At 43.9% G+C, this 25,598-nt stretch overlaps 1 protein-coding gene and 1 pseudogene across 1 annotated transcript in view; both read right to left on the bottom strand.

Moving 5' to 3' along the window:
- The window catches only part of Dnah6 (dynein axonemal heavy chain 6), a 189,290-nt gene extending 175,478 nt beyond the window's left edge, over positions 1-13,812 (bottom strand). Inside the window, exons 1-5 of the mRNA XM_005364722.3 lie at positions 13,741-13,812; positions 11,233-11,555; positions 6,560-6,721; positions 4,435-4,697; positions 1,341-1,608 (exon numbers count right to left, since the gene is read on the bottom strand). Of these exons, the coding sequence (XP_005364779.1) occupies positions 1,341-1,608; positions 4,435-4,697; positions 6,560-6,721; positions 11,233-11,460 (921 nt within the window). The 5' untranslated portion in view covers positions 11,461-11,555; positions 13,741-13,812. The remainder of the gene's footprint in view (positions 1-1,340; positions 1,609-4,434; positions 4,698-6,559; positions 6,722-11,232; positions 11,556-13,740) is intronic.
- Positions 13,813-18,244: 4,432 nt separating this feature from the next.
- On the bottom strand, positions 18,245-23,166 carry LOC101988003 (annotated as a pseudogene).
- Positions 23,167-25,598: the final 2,432 nt, after the last annotated feature.

Raw genomic sequence — 25,598 nt, 5'->3', positions numbered from 1 at the left:
AGAGAGAGAGAGAGAGAGAGAGAGAGAGAGAGAGAGAGAGAGAGAGAGAGAATAAGTAAAATGCAATGACGTTTTAAAAGCAGGGGCTGGAGAGATTGCTCAGTGGTTAAGAGCGCCAGCTGCTCTTCCAAAGAACCTAGGTTTTTTGCCCAGCACCCACATGACAACTCACTACTGTCTGTAACTCCATCCCCAGGGCATCCAACACACTCTCTTGGCTTTCACAAGCCCTGCACACACACAATACAAAAACAGGTATGCAGGCCAGCACACCTATACAAACAAAATAAGGATTAATTTTTACAATTAATTCTTACATAAAACAATTCTTACATAAAAAATTTAAACCCCATGCTTCTTCTTTTAGCCTGGTCTAGAAGATTCAGCCATTGAAGTCACTTCATTTCTGGAGAGTTGGTTAGCAGCTAATGGGTATTGAACCATGACAGTAGGGAGATTCCTAGGTAACTCTTAGCTTTAGAAAGATGAGAACTTTCTAGCATACTAAGAAGAAATTTAAGGGGAGGTACTATCACGACCAAGTCACCACTGGCAAAGTGACAATTCTCAGCACATAAGAGAAGGGGACATGGGGACTGGGAAAGGTCATTTAAAAGACAAATCCAGGAAGAGTTTTGCATAATGACTAAAAAGATGTGTGATCATTGCAGTATATAAAGCATGGTCAAGAAGTTCAAGCGGCTAGTGAAGTTAAAGATGCAGAGTTTGAGGGCAATGCTGTGCAGGAATGGGATATCCTTGCAGAGTTCAGCATGCTCGTTGGGATGGATGACCTGAGATGACACATCCTACACTCTTGCTTTGCATGGTTAATTTTAATTATTATTGATCTATATTTATCTTAGTTCTCGCGACCTTCTCTGTTGTACGAGTGACATGACATGACCACAAAAATCAATCAGATTGTTCTCCAAGAGCAGCAAGCTGTAGCTGCTGACCAGAGAAGGTGACTGGTGTAGGGTGAGACAGAGGAGGTGGTTGCCTGTACGACACCCAAACATAATTCTCCATAAATGGGGCTGGGGAGCACGTAGCCTCCCCTCTCAGAGAAAATTAACATCCTAAGATTTCTAGGCTGCCCCTAATCGAAGGAGACCTGTGTCTCTCTTCTGCCTTACTTACTAGTCTTACTTACTGCCCTAGTCAAGGGGCAGGAACCCGGATGACTGGATTGCTAGGTGTGACAGGACAAAGACGCTGAGTACTTTTACCAAGATGAAATAGTCTGTGTCAGGTGTTTGTATACCCGTGCCTGTGACCAAGTCACACTTTCTTGCCCTGCAATGTTTTTTTAAAAAACATGATTAAGAAATACATACAGGATTAACAATGAACAGATTTTTTTGTAGAGCTTTCCGACAGCCGGTGATTTTTTTGGAGCGGACATTCTTCCTCCAAACGCTGAAAGCCTTCCATTTCCGGAAGAGCGAGAATATGGGGATCTTGGTGAGTTCTCTGTGGTACAGATACTCCTGCTCCCATCGCTCAATCTCGATGTACTCGATGTCATCATTGTAAACGTGGGTCACTGCTTTTTTGCTAATTGTGTAGTAGTCACTTTTATTGATGTTCTCATAACTTACGACCCTGTGGACAAACACCAATTGGGACAAATGGATAAAGTATTCAGCATAAGAATAAGCAATGGAAGTGCTTTTTGTTGTAGAAAGAAACATATTAAAGGTGAATACCATTTAAAGTTGAACCAAATACTAACAAACTTTCGAGTTAAAGAAACGTCTCAAGAGAAGAGAGAAGAGCTAGGTTTAAACTGGATCATTCATTAGAGAGAGTCCACATTGGCAATACATTTAATCATTACACTTATGAGATCTTTTCAACAAAAAAAACCCACTATAGACATTTTTATCACATTTATGTACATATTTTGCAGGTGTATGGTGATCAGAAGACAGCTTGTGGGAAGTTTTCTCCTTCCTCTATGTTGGTTCTGAGGACTGAACTCAGATTCTCAGGCTTGACTGCAAGTATCTTTACCCACTGAGTCATCTGCCACCCTCACTACAGACATCATTTTTCTTGAGACAGGATCTTATATAAAGTCTTGGCTGTCCTGAAACTCACTCTATAGACCAAGCTGGCCTTGAACTCACAGAGATCCTCCTACCTCTGTCTCTCAAGTGCTGGGATTAAAGGTGTGCACCACTAAGCCTGGCTCCACTATAGATATTTTAAACTCAATAGTCTTTTATGCAAGCTGCTTTAATTAAGTTTATATTGATTATTAACTCATTGGAGATTACTCAACAGATCTGTTGAGAGAGTCGCATAAACAGGAGGCAGCAAGTGGTGGAGGATGCTTTATTGCCCTGTGCCAGATGGCTAGAAATCCCCAGCATTTGGATGCCTGGTCCCCTTGTAATTAGCTATCAAAGGCACCATTGTTTTTTACTCTTTAACTCTAAAATATATCTCTTTCTGTAACACATGCAGTGTTGAAATTCTTGTGGTAGGATAATTGTGCTAAAATCTGGTCATGCTGTGTCTTTTGGAAACATTGGTGAACCTGTCTCTCAATTACAGAAGTAATTAGTTCAGATCCACACCTCAAATGAAAATAACCCCAGAATTGGGTTAATTCATCCTCTCCCAGAGCGGGAAATCAAAATTTTGATTTTCTTCTTCTAGTCTGCATGTGTTAATATAATTCCCAGCAACTATTGGAATTTTCCTCAGTTCATTTGGATATGGAAACGTTATATCCCCAGCTTCAGAACCAAGAACCATTCCTACCTAAATCTGCAAAGCTGCATCATTTGTAAATATTTTCTGATTTCTGACAAAATTCTTCTTTTTAATTAATTAATTATTTTTAAAACAATCCTTTCTCACTTTACATAGCTATCCTAGTTCCCACTAGGGAAGCTAGAGAAAAGTCCTATTCTTGTCCCTTTGCAGAAGCTAAAGCTAAAAACAAACAAGCCAGCTTCTTGTGTCTACACAAGATGCTGACTATAAATATGGTTGAAGGCTTAGCTGGAAACATGTCACTTCTCCTGCTCAATTGAGGAAGAAACGGCAGGAAAAATGTAAGACAGAGAGTGTTGAGAAGGACTGAAAAGTAATGTCTTCCAAAAAGAACACAGCCATGGCAACCCAAATCTATCTATTAGTAAACTTTTGGGATTCACAACAAACACGTCTATTAGTTTACATTTTCATGAAAATAGTGTCTCCTCTCAGCAGAACAGTTGTTTTCCGTGTAATCTGACATACAGATCACTATAGTTTAAAGGAGAGTCTTCAATAAGGAAAACAAGAGAGCCAACGATGAAGACAGTAGCTTGAGAAACTGGGGTCACAACCAAGCTGTTATGGCCGTGAAGGGAAGACTTGACAGTATCTTTCAAGCTGACAGAGTGATGGAGACAGGCAGTGTCATCTTTTGAAGTAGGTGGAACAGCTACCATCTATGCCTCTGACCTTTACTGCTTAATAACTCCAAATCATCAACAGCCCCATGATACTTCAAATTATAGCAACAGCATGAATGCTTAGTATCAATGGAGAGAGTATGTGTCTCTTCGATAATGTCCCTTATTCCTTGAAACCCTTATTTCCACTCTGTAAAGAAAAGCTGATGTAAACTTGGAGAGACAGCCCATCAGTTAAAAATACTTGCACAGCAATTGGGAGGCAGAGGCAGGCGGATCTCTGTGAGTTTGAGGCCAGCCTGGTCAACAAGAGCCAGTTCCAGGATAGGCTCCAAAGCTACAGAAAAACACTGTCTCGAAAAAAAAAAAACACAACAAAAAAAGAAGAAAAGAAGAAGGAAAGAAAGAAAGAAAGAAAGAAAGAAAGAAAGAAAGAAAGAGGAAAAAAACAAACAAACCAAAAGCACTTGCAAAGGACTTCCGTTGGGTTCCCAGGATCCACATAGCAACTCAATAGTCTGTAACTCAAGTTCCAGGATATCTGATGCCCTCTTCTGGCCTCCAAGGGCATTGCATTCATGTGGTACATGTACTTACATGCAGACAAATACACACATAAAACAAAACAAAATTTAAGAAAACCCAAGGTTATATGTAAAATAAATCATGTATCATCTACTGTTTATAGTTTGATATTTTTCTCAATAATAAAAAGACCAAAATGTTTACATATTGATCAAAATAATGCTGTAACATTATGTTAAGTTAATGCTACATAAATATATAAAAAACAGTAGTTTATTGTCCTGTAAAATAGTTAATTTTTATATCTAGAAAAAGGAAAGATAATGGGAAATACAAATAAAATTACTGCATGAGGTTTCACTTACCCTTGGGAGACAATCAACATTATTTTTGATCATATTTATCATTAGTACCAAATCAATTATGGATAATATTTGCAATCTCATTTGTGATTTGCTACACTACATGAATTGCTTCATAAAAGGGAACTCACTTTAGATTATATGTATCGTATTCAATGGAAGACTTGGGCACTGCCGAAATCATGTAAAGGAATCCGAGATGCTCGTTCTCATGGATGATTTTGATGATCTGCAAAGGGTCTCTAATGTTGGCTTTAACGACTTCCTCTCGGTCGTGGAAGATGTATTTAGGGTAAGTCGAAGACCTCTTTGCGAAGAGCCCTCTTCTCCCAATACCCGTGCGCAGCACTTTAGAAGGGGAAGGAGCGAACATTTCAGCAGAGGCGCGCTGGAGCTAAACAAAGACAACTGTATTAAACTCGAGTTTCTGCCAAAGAGAAAAAGAAAAAGGCAGAAAATCCCCTGAGAGGGGAACATTCTCCAGTGGAAAACTCTCAAACGATGCTTGAGGAGTGGCTTCTCAGTCACACCACCCCTCTGCGGTGGCACAGTAGCCCCGCTGCCTTTTCTCCTCTTCCCCTTGTGCTCTCTGGAGCCCCTGCGAGCTCATGCCCCGCCCCCTCAGCTGTGTTGTGTCTGAATCCCTCCAACCTTAGCACTTAGTGACAACCTTGATGCTTTTTAAAGAATGCAGTCTTCCACAGCTGCCATCATGACCTGTAATGAACTTAACTTTCTTGTGGAGCTCAGGGACGGTCACAGTGAGTCCTGGAAACCATTGCCGCTATAGCTCTTGGGAAGCATTTATTTTATTAATGAATACTCGCCTGTTTCATGGACCAGGGCTTCTCAGATGTAAATGTACATGTGGATGGGGAATGGGGAGTGGGCTTGTTTCAAAGGCAGGTTCTGATTCAGTCCTGCTGGGATGGAGCCTGGGATTCTGCATCTCTAACCTGCTCTCAGGAGTCCTGGAACTGACTAGTAGCTGGGTCGCATTGTGAGCCGGAAGGCCGAGCTCAAACCCCAATACAGAATTTCAACAGCTTTCTGGGAGATCTGTATTCTGAAAAAATATCATTCTCTTTCTCCTGGCATCTCCTTTTCTTCCACATTTCAATTACAATCCCTTCAATTACATCTAGCAACTGTGCATTGCTCAAAAGCTACCATTCTGCCGGGCGGTGGTGGCGCACGCCTTTAATCCCAGCACTCGGGAGGCAGAGGCAGGTGGATCTCTGTGAGTTCGAGACCAGTCTGGTCTACAGAGTGTGTTTCCGGGCCGGGTTCCAAGGCCCCGGGGAACCCTTTTTTGGAAAACCCAAAAAAAAAAAAAGCTACCATTCTTTCCATGCAAGATGGCCACACGATTTCTCTTTTCTTCTTAACTCTCAGGTTGTGAGGCCCATTTTATACCAAATGAACAGTTTGTAATAAAGCCAAACGTTTTCCTGGCTCTGCTTACATTGTCTCTTGAGAAGGAGCACGGTTTCTCTGGCCTGTATCTCTCTCTTAGTTATCTACAATCACTTATGCAGCAGATGTTGTGACCCCTTTGGGGGCCAAACAACCCTTTCACAGGGGTTGCCTGAGACCATCGTTAAACACAGATATTTACACTATAATCTATAACAGTAGCAAAATTGCAGTTATAAAGTAGCAACAAGGAAATTTTATGGTTGGGGGTCACCATAGCATGAGGAACTGTATTAAAGGGTCTCGGCATTAGGAAGGTTGGGAACCACTGACTTACAGTCATCCTCCGACAAGCCTTTCTTAAATTCATCCCAAGGGAACTGTACGGCAGTAAATCAGCTTTATAGTTTCCACTGACTTTAAGATATCTTTTGGTTCTGTCTTTGTCTCTATCTTTTGAACTCACTATGTAAACCAGGCTGCCCTCAAACTCACAGAGATCCACCTGCCTCTGCCTCCCAAGTGCTGGGGTTAATGCTGTGCACCACCTTTTATTGCCCTTCTTTAGAGTTTTCCACTTTTGATATAAAAACTATTACAAATTACAAATAATTATATACAACATTTGGGACACCATTAACATGCAAGAAAATGTCAGAAGACAATAAAGACAATAAAAATCTCTCCATGGTTTTTTCCATCCTGTGCTCATTTTCTTCAGAAACATTCTATGTTCCCAATATGGACAATCTTATCTATATTCTTAGGGATTAAAAGTGAGTGAGCAACACCACACACGTGCCACTTTTCAAGATTGCTTAAGCGTTTGGCATATCTTACCTGCTTCCTCTTCACGGCCTCTGGAGACTCCTGAATGGTAAGTGAAGACCTGTCAATCATGCTCGGTGAGGGCTTAAGGATCCCAGATCTTATTAGTTGTTGTCGATTCTGTTCATAGGTGTATTCTGGCTGCATATGATCTTGGTAGACTTTCAGCACTGGCTTTGGGGAGTAAGAGATGGAGAAATCTTGTCAACATCTTTGCAGACGTCATTCTTCACTGCTGTTGAACCCTTGCCCTGTTGAAAATTGATCCCCTTTGCTCTAAGTTCCTATGCCAAGCCACAGTATCCTGTTTTGGATCAGCTGCTCAAACAAAGACTGATGCTTGGTGTCAACAAACACTTCTAGAATTAAGATTAAGAAAAGTTCAGAATGGTGAATCACATACCCCTAGTTAACTGTGACCATTTTACTACCTCTCAACTGTTGGGAATTAAAAGCAAACACAAAAGTCTGTGTGGTGGCTGAAAAAGGACCAAGGCTCTAGAAAACACAAGGATGCCCAAAGATACCCAGCAGACACTCATTAGAAAGGAGGTCAATCTCTATCATGATTGGTCCTTGTCAAGTTGACACAAACCAGAGTCTCCTGGGAAGAGAGAACTCCTTTGAGGAACTGCCTCCATCAGAATGGCCTATGGGCATGTCTATGGGGTATTTTCTTGACTAATGATTGTCATGGGAGGACCTAGACCACAGTGAAACAGGTTGACCTAGGAGGTATAAGAAAGGGCTGAACAAACCGTGGGGAGCAAACATTCCTTCTTCCGTTCCCACCCCAATCTCCTGCATGGCTTCCCCGGATGGTGGACTGCTACTTGTAAGTGGAAATAAACCCTTTGTTCTCCACGTTGCTTAGTGTTTATCACAGCAACTGAAAGAAAAATTATGGTAGTTTCTCAAAAATTTCTGTTTTGGGTGAGAATTATGAAACTGTAAATAATTATATTCAAAATACTGTTGCACCTTTTTCTTCTATGTAAGGGGGAAAATGAGAAGATGTATACCTGGTAGAAGTGTGCCTTAAGATTTTTATCTACTGTGCAAGTTTTTCTGAATACAATTCCCAAAGCTATACACAACCTGTCTTTGTCACTGTTCTATTGCTGTGAGTGATCCTATGATCACAGCTGATTTGGGAGCCCCCTCTGTGTGCTGTGATCATCATTAATGAATAAAGAAACTGCCTTGGCCTGTTGATAGGGCAGAACTTAGGTAGGCAGGGAGGACTGGACTGAATGCTGGGAGAAAGAAGGGCAGAGTCAGGGGACACCATGGAGCCGCCACCACTGGAGATAGATGTGCTGAAACTTTGCTGGTAGGCCACGACCTCGTGGTGATGCACAGATTAATGGAAATGGGTTAAACTAAGATGTAAGAGTTAGTCAATAAGAAGTTAGAGCTAATGGGCCAAGCAGTGATTTAATGGATACAGTTTCTGTGTGGTTATTTTGGTTCTGGGCGGCGGAACAAACAAGTGGCTCCTTGCAACACACACAAACTCTTAGTTGGGGCTTTCTGACAGCTTCAGAGGATTAGTCCACTACCATCGTCATGGGAACCACAGTAGCAGGCATGGTAGGGATGATGCTGGAGAAGTAGTCGAGAGCTATATCCTATTCACAGGCAGAAAGAAAGAAAGCCTGGGCTTGGCATGGGCTTTTGAAACCTCAAAGCCCACCCCCAGTGACACTCTCTCCAACAAGGCCACCTCTACTCCAACAATACCGTGCCTCCTAATCCTTCTAATCCTTTCAAATAGTGCCATTCCCTGGTGATTACGTATTCAAATATAGGAGTCAGCAGGTGCCATCCTTATCCAAACCACTACACGGCCTCATCAATAATAAGTTCACCATGAGATTAGCTGTGGAAACTAGGTGTGAATTCTTCAAATTCCAGTCTCTAGGTGTTAGAGGCAGACTGAAGATGTCAGAGTAGTGTGACTCTAATAAGCTTTCCAAGATCTATACTAAGACAAAGTTCCAAGTGGGGAGCAACTTCAGACTAGATTCAATGCAGGAAAAATGAGCAGAACACAGAAAGCACACAGGGTTTGTTTGTTTTGTGTTGTGTTGTGTGTATACATACATGTTCAAGTCCATGTGTATGTTTATATGTTTATGGAGGCAGAGGGGAACTGTGGATGTTATTCCTCAGGTGCTAGCCACCTCATTTTTGGAGACAGGACTCTCATTAGCTTGGGACTTGCCAAATAGACTAGGCTGAATAGCTAGACAGAGAAACCTCCAGTTACAAATTGATTTAGTTACTAGGAAATAAAATCAGGAATATTAGAATTAATAATATTCATTATATAGCTTGAAAACAAAAGCTGAAAATTAAATATGAGAATTTAAAAGGAAATTACTTGCAATAAACAGAATTTTTTAAGTTTTATTATGTGTATGTGTCTGAGTGTGTTTATGTATGTATGCTACATGTGTGTGGGTTCCCATAACAGCCAGAGGGGGTTTGTGAGATCCCTGGAGCTGGAGTTATAGGTGGTTGTGATAGGAATCAAATTCAGGTCCTTCAGAAGAGGAGCAAGTGCTCTTAACAGTTGAGTCATCTCTCCAGATCTCCAACAGGGCTTCTTTAAAAATAAGGATCAAAATCAAAACACTCCACAATCAATTTTACAAGAGAATGATAGGAGCTTATTATAGAAAAACTGCTAAGCCACCAGAACAAAATTAAAGAATAAAAAGAGCCAAATGTGAATTGTGGGAAATATGACATGGAAGCATTTATAGTTATATAAAATAGCTAAATTAAAATGTAACACTTATTTTAATAGAAAGGATTAATTAAATGTGATATAAATTACATCAACATAATACTATTGTAAATATGTTTGTCTAACAAAAATAGCATCCAGTATGCAAATGAGTGGGTGTGCACACCCTCACCTCCATTAAAAGGCAGAGAAGTTTTTCTGGCAGGCAACCCAAAGCACTGTTCAAAGTTAAAAGTGTTTATATTGAAGGCAGAAGCAAGCGAATGACTGTAAGATCAAGGCCAGCCTAGTATGCATGGCAAATTCCACATCAGCCAGGGCTACATAGTTAGAGCCCATCTGAAGAACAGTGTGTGTGTGTGTGTGTGTGTGTGTGTGTGTGTGTGTGTGTGACATGACTTATAAAATACCACTGCTAGGAATTCATCTTTATATCTGTATATGTACAAAGGAGCATTATATATACATCATAGGAAAGTAATACATCACAAAATAAGAAACAACCTAAATTCCCTTCCATTGGAAACCAGTTAATGGGTGTTTACTACGGTGCAGCTAGACAACAGTATGCATCAGTCTGTTGGAAAAGAACCTTCATCTGGGTGTGGTGGCAGATGTCTATAATAACAACACTCAGGAAGGCTGAGGCAAGTGGCCTTTGCTTTGTGCTCTATTTGTAGTGATATTTCATTTGTATTTTAATTAAAAAAAAGCTTGCCTAGAGATCAAAAAGCAAAACACCCAGCCACTGGCTCTTACCTCTATCTCAGTCTGAAATGGTGATCCTGCCTCCAGGAATCTCAGAATGAGACTGTGTCAGTGAGCTGTCTCTTCCCATTTTACATTCCTCTCTAGGGCTGGGATTAAAGGAGTTCACCATCGGGTTTCTATGGCAAACTAGTGTGACTACTGGGATTAAAGGTGTGTGTTACCACTGCTTGGTCTGTAAGGCTGACCAATGGGGCTATTTTACTCTCTGATCTTCAGGCAAGCTTTATTTATTAAAATACAAATGAAATATCACTACACTCCATAGTAAGACCCCATCTAAGAAATAAGGTACCACCATATGCATGGGTTAGAATAATTTCTGCATGTGTTTAATTTAAATAGATACTCTAAGGGCTGGCAGGATGACTCAGTGGGTAAAGGCACTTGCTGCCAACCCTCAGGACCTGAGTTTGATCGCTGGGACCCACAGGTTGGAAGAGAAAACTGACTCCAGCAAGTTGTCTGCTCACCTCCACATGTGTGTGCAAGCTCACAAATACACATACATACAAAAATATAATTTAAAAACATATTCTCAAAAAGACAAGAGAAACTTTGGAGATCAGTATGCACTATAATAATCTTATTTTAAAGCCATCAGTCAGTAGAGCACTCAGCAGAGACAGTCAGATCTCTGTGAGTTCGATGCCAGCCTCGTCCACATTGCAAGTTCCACGATAGCCACGGCTACACAAAATTACCTCAAAAAAGATTTTCACACACACACACACACACACACACACAATTAACGAATATGAGGCATATACTTTCATAAAACTTTGTCAGCGTGCATAAGACTTTTACTAGCATTAAATGTTACCTGAGAAATCCTCATAAAATATACAATTAAATATCAGAATTACACAGAACCTTCTAGAGGATTTATCCACTAGGAAGCTTGGGTCATCATTGTGCTCACAACTTGAACAGTGCCTAAAACTTCATATTTGTTGAACAAACATCTGTGTTATTTACAACGTTATATAAGCAAGTCCTTAATTAACTTTTGTTCTTTGTCACTCAAGAGTCTGGGATTCAGTTTGGTAAGGCAACTTCACAACTCCTTGTGTGTGTGAAAAGTGGCCCAAATGCCTGTTCTTGTCTTCGGGGGGTGGGGTGTGTGTGTGTGTGTGTGTTTGTGGTTTTTCCTTGAACTTACCAGAGGCTCCAGTTTTACAGGCTGCTGCCGCTTTCTTGTCTTCTCTTGGGCCTTTGTAGTGCGCTTGAAAGTCAGGGTTTGCAGTTCCGATTCATTTTCCTTGTGGGTTGCATAATTCAGAATGCCTTTTGCCTTTATACTGTTCAGTTTGGTAAGCACAGGATTTTCTTCTTGCTGGCGTTGGACATTTTTTAGGTCAATTTCACTCTCTGGGGCTTTGAAAGCCATCTTTACTCCTACATGAATGGTGTAGCACCCGATTCTGTGTTACCCCCTGGGTACAGTTCTCGAGCCACTGTACCTTATGCGAGTTGGGCAAGGGCCTGGAAATTGAAAGAACACAGAAAGAGACCTGGGTCATTCAAAAGGAGATCAGCCTAATGCTGTTTATTCAACCTTGGGGAAATCCTTATATACCTAGCTGCTGCACAAGGATTTCCGCCCAGGCAGGTGGTAAATTACCATGCCAAAGATGGAGTCAACAATGCCCTACAGCTAATCACCAGGAGGGGCAGGGGAGCACAGGAACAAATAGAATGCTTTTTTTTTTAATTGATTTATTTATTATGTATACAATATTCTGTCTGTATGCCTGGAGGCCAAAAGAGGGCGCCAAACCTCTCTACAGATGATTGTGAGCCACCATGTGGTTGCTGGGAATTGAACTTAGGACCTTTGGAAGAGCGGGCAATGCTCTTAACCACTGAGCCATCTCTCCAGTCCAAACAGAATGCTTTTTAGTTAGCTGACCAGAAACTGTCCTCAAGATGAACCCCAGGAACAAGGGTAGACTCTGGGCCCTACAAATGCGTAAAGGAAGGGAAAGAAACTGAGATGTGGTGTTGAACAAAATTCCTGGGGAGAGTCGTAGGAAGTGGAGAGAGGATTAAGGTCTAGGGAGGACTGAACTCACCTGCTTCTGCCAAAGGAAAGCAGCTAAAGCACTCAAAATCTTCCCCAACAGAGTGCTTGACCCAGAGGAATGAAAGCTGAGACGTATACCTAGTCTTGAAGAAGGACTGGTCTGGGGACTGCACTGGCTTAGATTTGGAAGGATGAAGAGAAGGGCATTGAATACTAAATTTCTCAGACCTGAGTATGCAAAACATCTCCTAAGGAACTTGTTTTATTAAAAATGTAGCTAAGGGGCTGGGATGATGGCTGCGTCTACAAAATGCTGTTTCACAAGTATCTTAGGGTTTCTATTGCTGTGCTAAAACATCGACCAAAAGCAATTTGGGGGGGGGGGAGAAGGGTTTACTTCATCTTACAATTTGTAGGCCATCTTGAAGGGAAATGAGAGCAGGAGCTCAAGGCAGGAATTGAAGCAAACACCACGGAGGAACACTGCTTGCTGACTTGCTCCTCGTGGCTTACTCAGCCTGCTTTCTTATACAACCCAGGACCACCTTATTTAGGGGTTGCACAGCCTGCAGTGGACTGGACCCTCACACATCAGTCATTAACCAAGAAAATGCTGGTCCGATAAATCTATAGGCAAGCTTTATGGTAGTATTTTCTTGATTGAGAGTCCTTTCCAAATGGTTCTAGCTTGTATCAATCAAGTTGATAAAAAGCCAAACAGGACAACAAGCCTGAGGACTGGAGTTTATATCTCTAGCACGCGCATGAAAAGAAGTGCTGCATGCAACCCCAGCATTGGGGAATAGTGGCAGACAGGTGGATCCCAGGGCTTGCTGGCCAGCCAAGCTAGCCAAGCTCCAGATTCAGTGAGAGACACTGTCTCAAAATACAGTGTGGGAGCTGGTGGTGCTGGTAGTGGTGGTGCACACCTTTAATCCCAGCATTTGGGAGGCAGAAGCAGATGGATCTCTGTGAGTTCGAGCCAGCCTGGTCTACAGAGCAAATTCCCGTCAGCCAAGGTTATACAGAGAAACCCTGTCTTGAAAAAAAAAAAAACCTAAGTAGATAAATAAATTAATTAAATTAAATAAAACACAAAAACAGAGTGGAGAAGCAATTGGGGAAGATAGGCCAATGTCAATCTCTTAACCTCCCATGTGCATATGCAAGGGTACACACATAGATATATACACACACACACACATCATGTAGTACAAAACGTCTTGAACCAGGTGTTGACATACCTACGTTTTAACCTAGCTCAGTGACAATAAGAATCAAAAGCCCCTTATGTAATTTTAACTTCTCAAGTAACCCCATTAAAAACGAGAGGTCTCGATCTTAATGATGTGCTTTACCTAGCATTTAAACTATCATTTCAATACATAATGATGCTGTGGGATGCAGGGTCATATTTAATTTTTCCGCGTGCATTTTATATCTGGTGTCTAGGAACTGTCCTATTGGTCAGGATAAGTCTAGATTGGTCAGTGTAAGGTCCAGGGCAAGCCTGACACCTCTAGTCCTCACTTTCCAGTCCCCGGGGGTAGTAAGCTACCACCAAATTCATCCTCTCTGAGATTTTCCATCGCTGGGGAGGCGATGCTGGGTGTCTGGCTCCACCCAGGGCTCCACTGGACTCACCCAGCGTTCCTGGACTCAACAGCAGCCGTTCCTGAGGGGTCTCCAGAGGCCGACGCAAGTGGTCCTGGGGCAGAAAGCTGAGTCCCAGGAGGAAATGTTTCCCGTTGCGTGGCAACCACCGGGCTTCCAAGGACGCTCACTACGCCTGGGAGGAGCCGGTCGCCACTGTCGTGCCGAGGCTCTCCTCAGCGCTCCTCCAGGAGCGCGCCAAGTAATTGGGCCAATCAGCGTTTCCGGAGCGTTGACGTCACTAGTTGGCAGGGAGCAGGAATCCACTCGGAGGATTGGTCCTCTGGGATGGGATTAAATCTCTGGCTGTGTAGACCGCAGACATAGGAGGTCTGGTCGTTTTGTATGTTCTCTCGTTAGTGGACGATCCATGATCGTTGACCCAACCTCGAACAGAAATCTGTTGTTTCTCAAGAGGCCCGAGTCTGACTTGACGTTCGCCCACAACTTTAAAATCCCGAGGTGAAAGAAACGAGTCTCAGGAGAAGGCTGGGTGGACTGTTGAAGCCCTTTCACAAGCCGTGAACCACTGTCTCGCCAGTTGGCAGAGACTTGTTTTCAACCTTCGCTACAAAAATGTAATCATCCCTGGCAATACCTTCTTTTTCTCTTCCCTCCGCTACAGTCTTTGCATCTTGGGTGGCGACCCCCTAAGTGAAACTGAGCAGACAATGGCACGTACCGCATATGGCATGCTGGTTTGATCTCACCTACCTCCAAGAGGATTATCTGGAGCTGGAGTGTAGATTCAGATCACTCAATCTAACCCACCTCCCCTAGCACAGCATCTGAGTATGGAGCTGGCATTAGTCTCTTGCCTGGCGAAGTTTTCAGGAAATGTGTGTGTTTGGGGGGAGGGGGCTAGTGGGGGATGTCCTACAGCGTGTATGTGGAGAAGAGAGGACAATTTACAAAAGTTCAGCTCCCTCCTACCACTGTGTGGATGACAGGGATGAAAGTCGGGTCACCAGGCTTGGCGCAGGTGCCTTTATCCACTGAGCGACCTCACTGGCCCTAGGGAGTATTTAAAAAGTATATATTTTTAAAGTTGGCAACCTGGCTTTTTAGAAGTTCATAAAATGAATATCACACGTTTTATGAATGCCACTAATTTAGCAGCAAAGGTATTAACGAAGGCCTGATGTTAGGAAAAAAATAAACAAGAAAAGACTCTTAGGCACGCTAAGGCGTCTAAGCAACATGGTGCTTGGCGTGAGAACTTTAGCCCTGTACCCAAGGCAGATCTCTGGAATGCCCCAGAGCCTCTGACTCTCGGCCCATCTCCCCCCACTCTTCAGCATTTTGCACCTGCATAGGGTGCCTTCCCTTCCCAGGCCTTCAGTTCTCCAACACGAACAGGCTGTACAGCATGTGCTCAAGAGGTTTCCGGGCAGGTAGGATTTTGTGCTCAATCCAGTGTTGGGACTTTAGTGCTTCATTCTGCCTTTCCTGGAGTCTTGTAGAGTGTGACACACACACACACACACACACACACACACACGCACGCACACACACACACACACACACACACACACACACACACACACAGAGAGAGAGAGAGAGAGAGAGAGAGAGAGAGAGAGAGAGAGAAAGAGAGAGAGAGAGGCCGCGTGTGTCAGAAGGCTGAGGTGCCACACTCCGCTTTCGCTGCTCACAACAGAAATTTGCACTCTGCCCCATTTGGCAGCTTGTCTGGACATCAGCTGGCCTCGAGGCTCTCAGCCTGGATTCTCCAGGGCACCCTGGCCTGCTGTTTATTTACAGTTTGTTCAAAACAGTTTGCCACTCTGTATAAAGTGCTGGCATTTGTTTAAGCTGGCTTTTTTTTTGGTGGGGGGAGGAGGGATAGCTTGTTTTGCTGTTGTTTCTATTTCTAGAATTTAAAATTTTTAAAATTAAAAATACTGGTTCTCCACTTTAAACGACTCCTTTTGTAAGCATATGGTCTTGTCTTTGCAGATAATATGCTGTCAGGAGGCAGAGGCAGCAATTTCAAGAGTTCAAGGTCATTGTTGATTATATGGAGACGTTCATTAACCTGGGATCCCTTCAACTCTGTCCCAAACTTAGTCAATAAGATAAGATATACAATAGAGTTCAAGACTTAGAATGTAAGAGATAATGCAAAATATCTCACTATTTTTATATTGATTACATGCTACAGTGATATTTTAGGTAAATTGTGTTAAATAAAATATATAATTAAAATAAAGAACATAGTGTGTCAACACCAATGGATTTTTTTCTTTTAAAAATTACATAGATGAAGGGGGGTTTGGGGATATGGCTCAGTGGTTAAGAGTCCTGGCTGCTCTTCCAGAGGTCCTGAGTTCAATTTCCAGCAACCACATGGTGACTCACAACCATTTGTAATGAGATCTGGCTGCTCTTCCAGAGGTCCTGAGTTCAATTTCCAGCAACCACATGGTGGCTCACAACCATCTCTAGTGGGATCTGTTGCCCTCCTCTGGCCTGCAGGTGCACATGCAGAATTTATACATAAAATATAAACTTAAAAGTTACATATACATTTTATTGATTTATTTATCTGTTTCTTTTGTGTGTGTGTGTGTTTGTCATGGCACACATGTACAAGTTAGAGGACAACATTTTAAAGTTGGTTCTCTCCTTTCACTGTGTGGATCCTGGGGACCAAGCTACTGGTTGCCAGACTTAGTGGCAAGCACTTTTATCCTCTGAGATAACTAACCATACCCACTAATGGTTCTAAAATTTATGAAATTATGCTGTTTGAGTGCAATGAAAAGCGGAATTGCCTATATTAACATTATTTTGAAGTACATCAAGTATTCTTTTTAATTTTTAACTTTTATTTTATGTGTATGAATGCTTTTCTGCCATGTATGACTATGCACCACATGGGTGCCCACAGGGTCAGAAGAGGGCATCAGATCCCCTGGATCTGGAGTTAGAGATGGTGATGAGCTGCCCCGTGGATGCTGGGCATCAAACCTGGATCCTCTGGAAGAACGGCCACTTAACCACTGAGCCATCTCTCCAGCTCCTGTATTCATATTTTTATAATGTGACAAAATTAATTTTTGGAGGTACATCAAGCCTAAAAATACATAAACTGCATTGGTTTCTCGGGGAGATAAAATGGTACTGGCTTTCACTGAGAATCTGAGGGGACGGGGGTATCCTGTGGCTAGCTGGTTTTCGAGGTATATTTTCTGCCATTCACTTCCCAGCCCCCTTACTGGCTGCAATATCTTCATCTTCAAATCTTTTTTTGGGGGGGGGTGGAGGTGGGGTATGTTTATTATAAAAGGAAAAAACAGAACTCCATAGGACTCCTGAGGAGGGAAGGGATATTCTGCTGGGAGAGAAGACACTAGGGTAAACATGACAAATGTTTTAACTCCAGGCCTGCCCTCACTTCCTCCCAGAGCAAACTGGAAGGAGACGCTGACACAAACAGGCAGTTCTGCAAAGTTAGAAACCCTACTCTACAGAGTGGATTAGAAGCCGAACTTGTTTTGCTTTACAAAATTTAATTATCAAAAGGCCTGCTTTAGTGACATGCTAGTCCCACCGAGAAATAATCCCCCCCACCCCGTCAGTAACAATGTTCAAGTTGACCAGCCAGCTCATACCTCTAACTCGTGTGTGGATACATATGCATCTTAGCCTAAGCATGGGATCAGGTGGTGGCAAGCACTGGCATCCACCTGCTACCTGTCCAGCATCTGCTCCTGCAGAGTGGGCAGGGAAACCCTATGTAGTAATGAAGAAGCTGAGCCCCAGATAAGCAGCATTCCTGGTACTTCATCCCCATCCCTGCTCAAGAGATCCTTCCTTCCAACCAAGCTCTTCACTTAAACTTGGCAAACCCAGGGATGAGGGTGGTTTTCTCAATTAAAAAGACACATATATCCACACATCCATATATATAACTTTTTGTTTTTACATTTAAATATAAAAACACTACTCTGCTCTTTGTTATAAATGGAGGACCAAGAACCAAGAACCTTTTCTTCTGTTACAGCAGGGCTGTCCCTCAGGCGACACACTGAGCTGTCTTCATGGAGGGCATAAACTCCCCCAAGCAAGGGAAACACAGTACAAGGGAGCACCCTCCAACTGCTCCTCACCTAACATCCACTGGGAACAGAAAGTCGGTTTTACCGGAAGAACTAACAGCTCTCCACCAACAGGGAATCGTCAGTCCAAGCAGTGGACTCGTGCTTTCAACTATCCTGAAGAAAAATTCCTCCTCTCACAAATATACCCGCTCTGTGACGGCTATGCCTACTGGACATGCATTCCTGATGAGATGAAGCAGTGGTTACCTTCCCTTCCCCTCCCCCCTCCCCCACTAAAAAGCTAGATAGAAAAAAAAAGATGAGGGATGGGTGTGTAGAGATTAAGAACTTGACCCCTCTATTCTGACCAATGAAAGCAAGATTAACTGGGCACGAGGAATAAAAAGACCTTGATATTCCATCCTTTGAGTTACAGTGAGGTCAGCTGGGACAGGAAAGAGTTGGAGTGGGATGATTAGGAAGGGCTCAGGATCACTCAAAGCCTAGTCCACTTAGTTCTTGTATTGGAACGACTCATCGCCAGTCTCGTTGAGAAGGCAAGTGCGGACAATGGCCTCTGTCACGGCAAAGGGGTCACAGTTGGCAGAAGGGCGACGGTCTTCAAAGTAGCCCCTCTTCTCCTGGAGTCGTTGATGTTGGAGGTTTCATGGAATCCAGTCAGGCGCAGGGCATTGTCCAGGCCCCCCTTGGGATCGTAGGCGCGAATGTGGTACTGGTGCCGCTTGCTTAGTTTCTCAATGGCCTCCTCAATGTACTTCAAACCGTTCTCCTCCCGCATGGCCTTGGTGCTAAAGTTAGTATGGCAGCAGGCACCGTTTCAGTTCCCAGGGATGGTGGGCTTGGGATCAAAGGTTGCTATCACCCCGAAGTCTTCACATACACGATGCAAGATGAAACGGGCCACCCAGAGATGATCTCCCATGCGGATTCCTTCACAGGGTCCTATTTGGAATTCCCACTGGGCAGGCATGACCTCGGCATTTGTTCCTGTAATCTTGACTCCAGCAGACAAGCAGGCCCGGTAGTGAGCCACAACGATGTCCCTGGCATAGGCTTTGTCTGCTCCCACACCACAGTAGTGTGGATCTTGGGGCCCAGGGAAGCCATTGGAAGGCCAACCAAAGGGGTGTCCGTCTGTTCCCATGAGAGTATATTCCTGCTCCATTCCAAACCAGGGGTGCTGGTTGCTCACCATGTCCATTATCCGTTTACAGGTGTGTCTTAGATTGGTCTCTGCAGGCTTCCGGTTGTACTTGAACACCAACTTGTTGGGTTCTTTGCGGAAGGGGTCCCGGAACATGGTGACCTGCCTGAGATACATGTCACTGTTGGAGCCCTCAGACTGAAAGGTACTAGAGCCGTGGAAATTCCACTCGGGTAATTCTTCTACACACTTGGATCGCAGTCCAGGGTGCGGGGCTTGCAGCGCAGCTCTTCGCCAGTCCCATCAACCCAGATATACATAGCCTGGACTTTCTCACCCTGGGGCAGGGACATGTATTTGCTTGATGCTTTTGTTCAGGTGGGAACTTACTGAGGTGGCCACGGTGGAAGGTGTTCTTAGTGGTGGCAGGCGGGATGATGGATGAGGTAGACAGGCCACGAGAGCGAGGCGAAGAGAGCGGAGAGGAGATGGGTGTGGGGCTCAGTCGGTGCGCTCAACTCCCATTCTGGGCTCTGCCTTCAAATCCTTTTTATGGCTTTTAAGAAAACAGGCACATGTGGCTGTGTCTTCTTAATCATGGTTGAGCCAGAAAAAATACATCTATGTATTGGTGGGCACCGTGAGCAAACCTGTGGCTGCCAGAGTCCTGAAAGAGGCTATGGAGCAGCTGCAGCAACAGCTGCCATCTGTGTGTTTCCTACACTTTCTTTCAGCTTTTAAAACTATATAAAATAAATACAAAATATGTGTGAGACCTTATTTCTCAGACCTAAGGGCAGCCTGATACCTGTTGGGCAACATTTCCTCATTTCTACCTACCCATCCCCCCCTCAAAAAAAAAAAAACTAGCTGGTTTTTTTTTTTTTTTTGAGTTGCTAAATGAGATTTTTAGAAAATACCCAGGGTGTCCTAGCTAGTTTTAACTGTCAACTTGGCACAACCACCTGACACAGTCATCTGAGAAGAGAGTCTCAGTTGAGGGACTACCCAGATCGATTGGCCTGTGAGTGTGTCATGGAGAGAATGTCTTGAGTGTTAATTGATGCAACAGGGCCCAGGATGGTGTGTGACACCATCCCCTGTACAGGTGGTCCCAGGCTATGTAAGAAAGCCAGAGAATCATGAATCTAATCAGGCCAGCAGGAAGTGCTCCTCCATGGTTTCTGCTTCAAGGGATTCTAGGCATTGAACTCAAGTCCTTCCTCATGCTTGCAGGGTAAGCACATTGCCCACTGAGATAATATGCCAGCCTCCTCCTCTAGTGATCCCCTGCCTCAGGAAAAACATAATCACTGTACTGGGTAGTTCTATGTCAACTTGACACAATCTAAAGTCATCTGAGAGGAGGGAAACGCGACTGAGAAACTGCTTACATAAGATCCAGCTGTAGGGCATTTTCCTAATTAGTGATTGACACGCTAGGGTCCAGTCCATTGTGGGTGGGGCCATCCCAGGCTGGTAATCCTGGGTTCTATAAGGAAACAGACTGAGCAAGCCAGGGTTAGCAAGCCAGTAAGCAGCATTCCTCCATGGCCTCTGCACCAGCTCCTGCCTCCAGGTTCCTTCCCTTCTTGAGTGCCTGTCTTGACTTCCTCCAGTGATGAACAGTAATAGGGAAACATAAGCCAAATAAATTGCTTTTGGTCATGGTGTTTCAACCCAGCAACAGTAATGGTAACTAAGATATTTTGTGTGAATTGATCCCTGGCCTGATTATTTAATTCTCTATAACTTTATGATCACTTTTTTTCTTACCCACAGATGTGGTTCTTAAGCAGAATCACCCACAGAGACATCTGCTGCTCCGGATGCCACTTTCAGATTCTATCTACTAGGTTTGCAGAAGCCTGGAAATCTGTATGCTTGCCTGTGGCTGAAAGAAGAACACTAAACTATGAGTTCTGTCAATTGTATTGTTGTAATATGTATGACTGGGGACAGAGAAATGGCTCAAAGGTTAGGAGTGCCATCTTGGTGTGGAATTTCCTCTCGTGTGGTGAAAACGTCTTAGAAGTAGGCAGTGGTGGTGTCTGTGCAAGTGAGAATGAACTTAAAATACCCCTGCTTGTGAAAAACCAAACCACACCAGTAGCTGGGCAGGTGCTGTGTTCTGACTGGGTCCCTGCAGACTGATGCGCTTGCTCTCACTTGTGCCTACTGCTCCCCACATCTCTTTAGACTTGAATCTCTGGGCTCTACTCACTCTCTGTTGCTGTGACAAAACACTGACCCAAAACTGCTTTGGGAGAGAAGGAGAATCCCTTGGAATCCTTGTGTTGGGGAGGCAGAGGCAGGAAGATCCCTGGGATTCTCTGGCCAGTCAGCCTAGCTTAACCAGTGAGCCAATGAGAGAGAGATCATTCCTCCAAGGGGGACAGTGCCTGAAAAATAACACCCATGGTACGTGTGTGTGCGTGTGCACACACACACTCACTTACACACGCGCACGTGTGCTCACACACAAATAAGACTTTACTCTTGTAAGTACTGATGACATAAAAACTCAGGAATTATATGGAAGAAAGCCTTGGATGTTCCTGAGATATATCTATATGATAGCCTTTGTTGTTACGTATTTTAGAACAAAGACCTTTCCTCAGCTGCCACCAAGGTGCTCGATTGGTCATTTCTGAGGAAGCTAAGGCCGTGTTGGGGTGAAGTCTTCATCCTGTGACCGGCACGGTGAGGGCAGTTGGTCACATGGCCTTCATCTTTGAATTCTCTGCATTCTCCCCTTATCCTGCACGACCACGACGAGGACGAGGTAATGTCTCAGAGGAGAAGATCAATGCCCTCATCAGAGTAGCTGGTGTCAATGCTGAACTTTATGACCTGACTTGTTTGCCAAGGCCTTGGCCATTGTCAGCATTGGGAGCTTCATCTGTGGTGTAGGGGCTGATGGACCTGCTCCAGCAGCTGAAGCCATGCCATAAGGCAGCCTGCCCGCTCCACCGCTGCTGCCCCAGCTGAGGAGAAGGTGGGAGCAAAGAAGGAAGACTCCGAGGAGTCTGAAGGTGACACTGTCTTTAGTCTTTTGGACTAAACCTTCTAACATGTCCAATAAAAGCTGAACCTGTTGCTGGACTGACCTCGGTTGTATGCCACAAGCACAGGTTCTTGAGGTTTCAAAATTAAAATAAGAAACAAAGACCTTATGCTATTTTAACAACCAGAAAAGTAACTAGGTGTAAAACTGGCACAAGAAAGTACAAACTTTGGCAGAGGCCAGGGTGGAATGGATTAGGAACAACATAATTAACCTTCAGTGAAAAGAATGGTATCAGGCCCAGGAGATGGTCCGGTGGTTAAGCAGGCTTGCTGCCAAGCCTGACGACCCAAACCCACTCAGGGGAAGGAGAGAACCAACTTCTGCAAGTTATTCTCCCCGCATACATACGCAAAATAAATAAAATTTGAAAACTTTTAAAAGAATGTCTCTGTTCTATGAAGATAAAAGGAAAACAGCAGGTGAACTGAGCAAATTGGAAGATTTAGGGCCAGAGTATATTCTCCTGATGAAGCAGGGGCTACAGTCAGCTGTTGAGAAGGATAGAACAAAGGTGTCGTATAAAGGCAACGGAGGACTTAAACTTCAGGTCCTGTGAACTGCTTGAAATCGTGTTCAATTGATATATGAATGATCAATTCTCAGAGGAGTCTTTGATCTGTTCTTCCTCAGAACTGGAAACGTGACCTCTTAAAATTAGCTGCCCTTAGTTTTGAAGGTGGGAAGGTGCCTGGCTTAACTTTGCAAGGGGTTTGTGATGAGTATTTTGTTCCTTTGGCGACATCTTGTGGTCAAACAATATATTACTAGATGAGCTTGGAATTGTGGATCTGATTGATAGATTTTGTAAAAGACTTGAGAAGTTAGTGTCTCAGAACTTATGAAAACCAATAGTTATTATTGTATTTCCCATACAGTGTTTAAACATTGTTAAAATATATAAAACTTATAATCCATGGTCAGTCTTGGGTAATTGTATTCTGGGAATTTTTTGGAAAGAAAAGGAGTCCCTGTCCCTCAGGTGATTCCAATGTGCAATCAAGACCCGGTACCTCTGGCTTAGGTCCTTGCTCTTCACGGTGTGATTTGTGGGCCAGGAGCATTGGCGTCATCTGGATCTTGTTAGATACACAGACTCGAACATCCTGCCCCCAACCTCCTGAATCAGCCAGTGTCATATTTCGCAAGCAGCTCACTGAATGTTAAGTTTTAAGAAGGGCTGTCACGGAAAACAAAAAGGGTATACAGCATACACAAGGTAGCCATGGTGCCCAGCGGGTGGGCTTCTCCTTTCTTATGACTCCCAGCTACAGGATGTGTGTTACTTTATGACCCCATTGGAAGACTTTTACTGTAAGAAATTCCATCTTCAGCAGAGCCATCAACTCTGTTCTGCAGTGCTCCCACGACCTCTGCTAAAGCACTTGAGGACAATATTATTCTTCCCTTGTCTTTCTTCTTTGAGTTCCTCTCTCTCCTAAGAATATGTTGTCTATATACAATACTTTTGCAGAACTTTTTCTAGAAATTTCACAATAAACATAGCCGTCAGAACTGGGAGTGAGGGTGATCTGGGAGGCCCTAGCAAGCTAGACTTGACCATTCATCGTCTGTAGGTCAGTTAAATGGATGAGAGAAATTAAACCACAGAAGGTGAGATTTCGTCAATGTGACTACTTCCAGAAGAAGAAAGAAGTCCTGGATTCCACAAGTCCATATTCCAGGTCTCAACATGAGACTTGACTTTTGATAGGAGTCAGCTAACTAAGATAACTCAGCAGTCCTGGTCAAGGTGCAGTCCCACCCCAAAACATCTGGGCTCCGGTCTCTCTAGCATGGCACTCTAAGTCAGAACCCTACAAAGTGTCTTTCTGGAAGACAGTCACCCTCTCTGGCTGGCATGGGCCTTCAGCCTTTTCCTTCTTCCAGCACTAGATTCCAGGGGGAAATTTTGGTTTCCTGGGGGCTTCTTGTCTCAATGCAAAGAAAGGTGGAGGCAAGTGTCTGTCCAGAATATTCCTGTCCCTGCTGGCATGGTTACACATAGAACAACTTTCTTCTGCTGAGCGCCTCTCTTGCTCCACTCAGAATTCTGTTTGTCAACCGTGTTCATAGTGAAAGAAAACCCCTTCTTTCTCACCATGGGAAAAGCAAACAGCCACGTAGACCTAGGAGGTTGCCAAGTTTTGTGGGCAATAAAGGGGTAAACGAGTTAACTATTAACCAGCAGACAGCATAATTTCCCTCAATACCTTGACCTCGGCACCTCTCTTCTCTGGAGGCTTGCTTCCTGACATTTCTGCAGAGGACAGTTAGGCAGTGAAGGCAGGAAGCCGGTCTCCTTCCTCTCTCTCTAAGGGGATCCAGGCAGCAGCAGTTGAAATAAACACGGGGCCGTTTGAAGTCACAGGCAGCCTGATAGTCAGTGGATCTGGGGTGCTTAAAGTGGATCTGGGGTGCTTAAAGCTGTAGGGGGGGAATTTCAAGAAATTGATGATTCAAATTCATTTTGCCACCTTGCTGTTTACTAGTGGCCTCTCAGGTCACTGGCACCCTCATTATTTTGTACTTAACGGTACAGAATTGTGGAAATATTAAGATGTTTGGCAAGCTTGAGGAACATCGGAGCTGTGGGAGGGCTCATGGGAGACAAAAGGCGATTTGAGATAAAGAAAGAGAAGGGCTAATGGCCGGTCACTAAGGTAAGGAGTTCCCACTTTCTCACCCAACACTGGTACTGTTATGTAAAATCACAGTGATAACTTAAAACAAACAAAATACAAAACAAAAGTTAGTTTTGAAGCAAGGTATGTATCCACAGTGGTTTGGGATTTACTATGTACCCCAGACTGGTCTGAATTGATGACCCTCCTCCAGCCTCAACCTCCCAAGTACTGGTTGTAACCCCTCAAAGAAACTGGACAAATGGCTAACTGGGGTGCCTATTAGCACGCTAAAGCCCACACTGGCTAGGCTCACTCAGTATCCGTGACTCCACCAGGCATGATACCCTAAACCTCTCCAGCCCAGGAGCTTAGCTTCTCATCTCCCAGCTTCTCCCTATATAACCCTGACATTTCGACAAAGCGTTCTCTTGGTCCTCCTATTGGCTCCTTCCTCTCTTGGTCCTCCCTCCCTCCCTCCCTCCCTCCCTCCCGGCCCCCCCTCCCCTTGTCTGTCTCCTGCCTTCTCTCTTTTCCTCTCATTCTCTCCTCTCATGGCAGGTTCGGATTGCTGGCTGTGTTTAGTCTGCTATTTTCTCTTCCTGCTCTGGACTCTTCCCGATGCCTCTGTCTCTAATATCTACAGTTAAAACCCTTCTCCTCAACTATACTTTAAAGCAATCTTGTCCTCATTTTCATTCACTGGTGATCGCCACTGATAGCCAGGGTTCAGAAAGCACCCCTGGAAGTTCCAGATTCTTGTGTCCCAGAATAAAGAATTGGACAGAGACGGGAAAATAGGTAGATAGTAGCAAAGTAAGAGAAGCTGTTGAGAAAAGATATAATGGGGCTGTGGAGAGATGGCTCAGCCGCTCAGAGTACTTGCTGCTCTCATAGAGGACCCTAGTCTGGGTTCCATCAGCCTCATTGGAAGACTCGTAACTACC

Source organism: Microtus ochrogaster (assembly GCF_000317375.1).
Source record: "Microtus ochrogaster isolate Prairie Vole_2 chromosome 14 unlocalized genomic scaffold, MicOch1.0 chr14_random_3, whole genome shotgun sequence".
Classification (NCBI taxonomy): domain Eukaryota; kingdom Metazoa; phylum Chordata; class Mammalia; order Rodentia; family Cricetidae; genus Microtus; species Microtus ochrogaster.
This window is presented reverse-complemented; position numbering and strand designations above follow the sequence as displayed.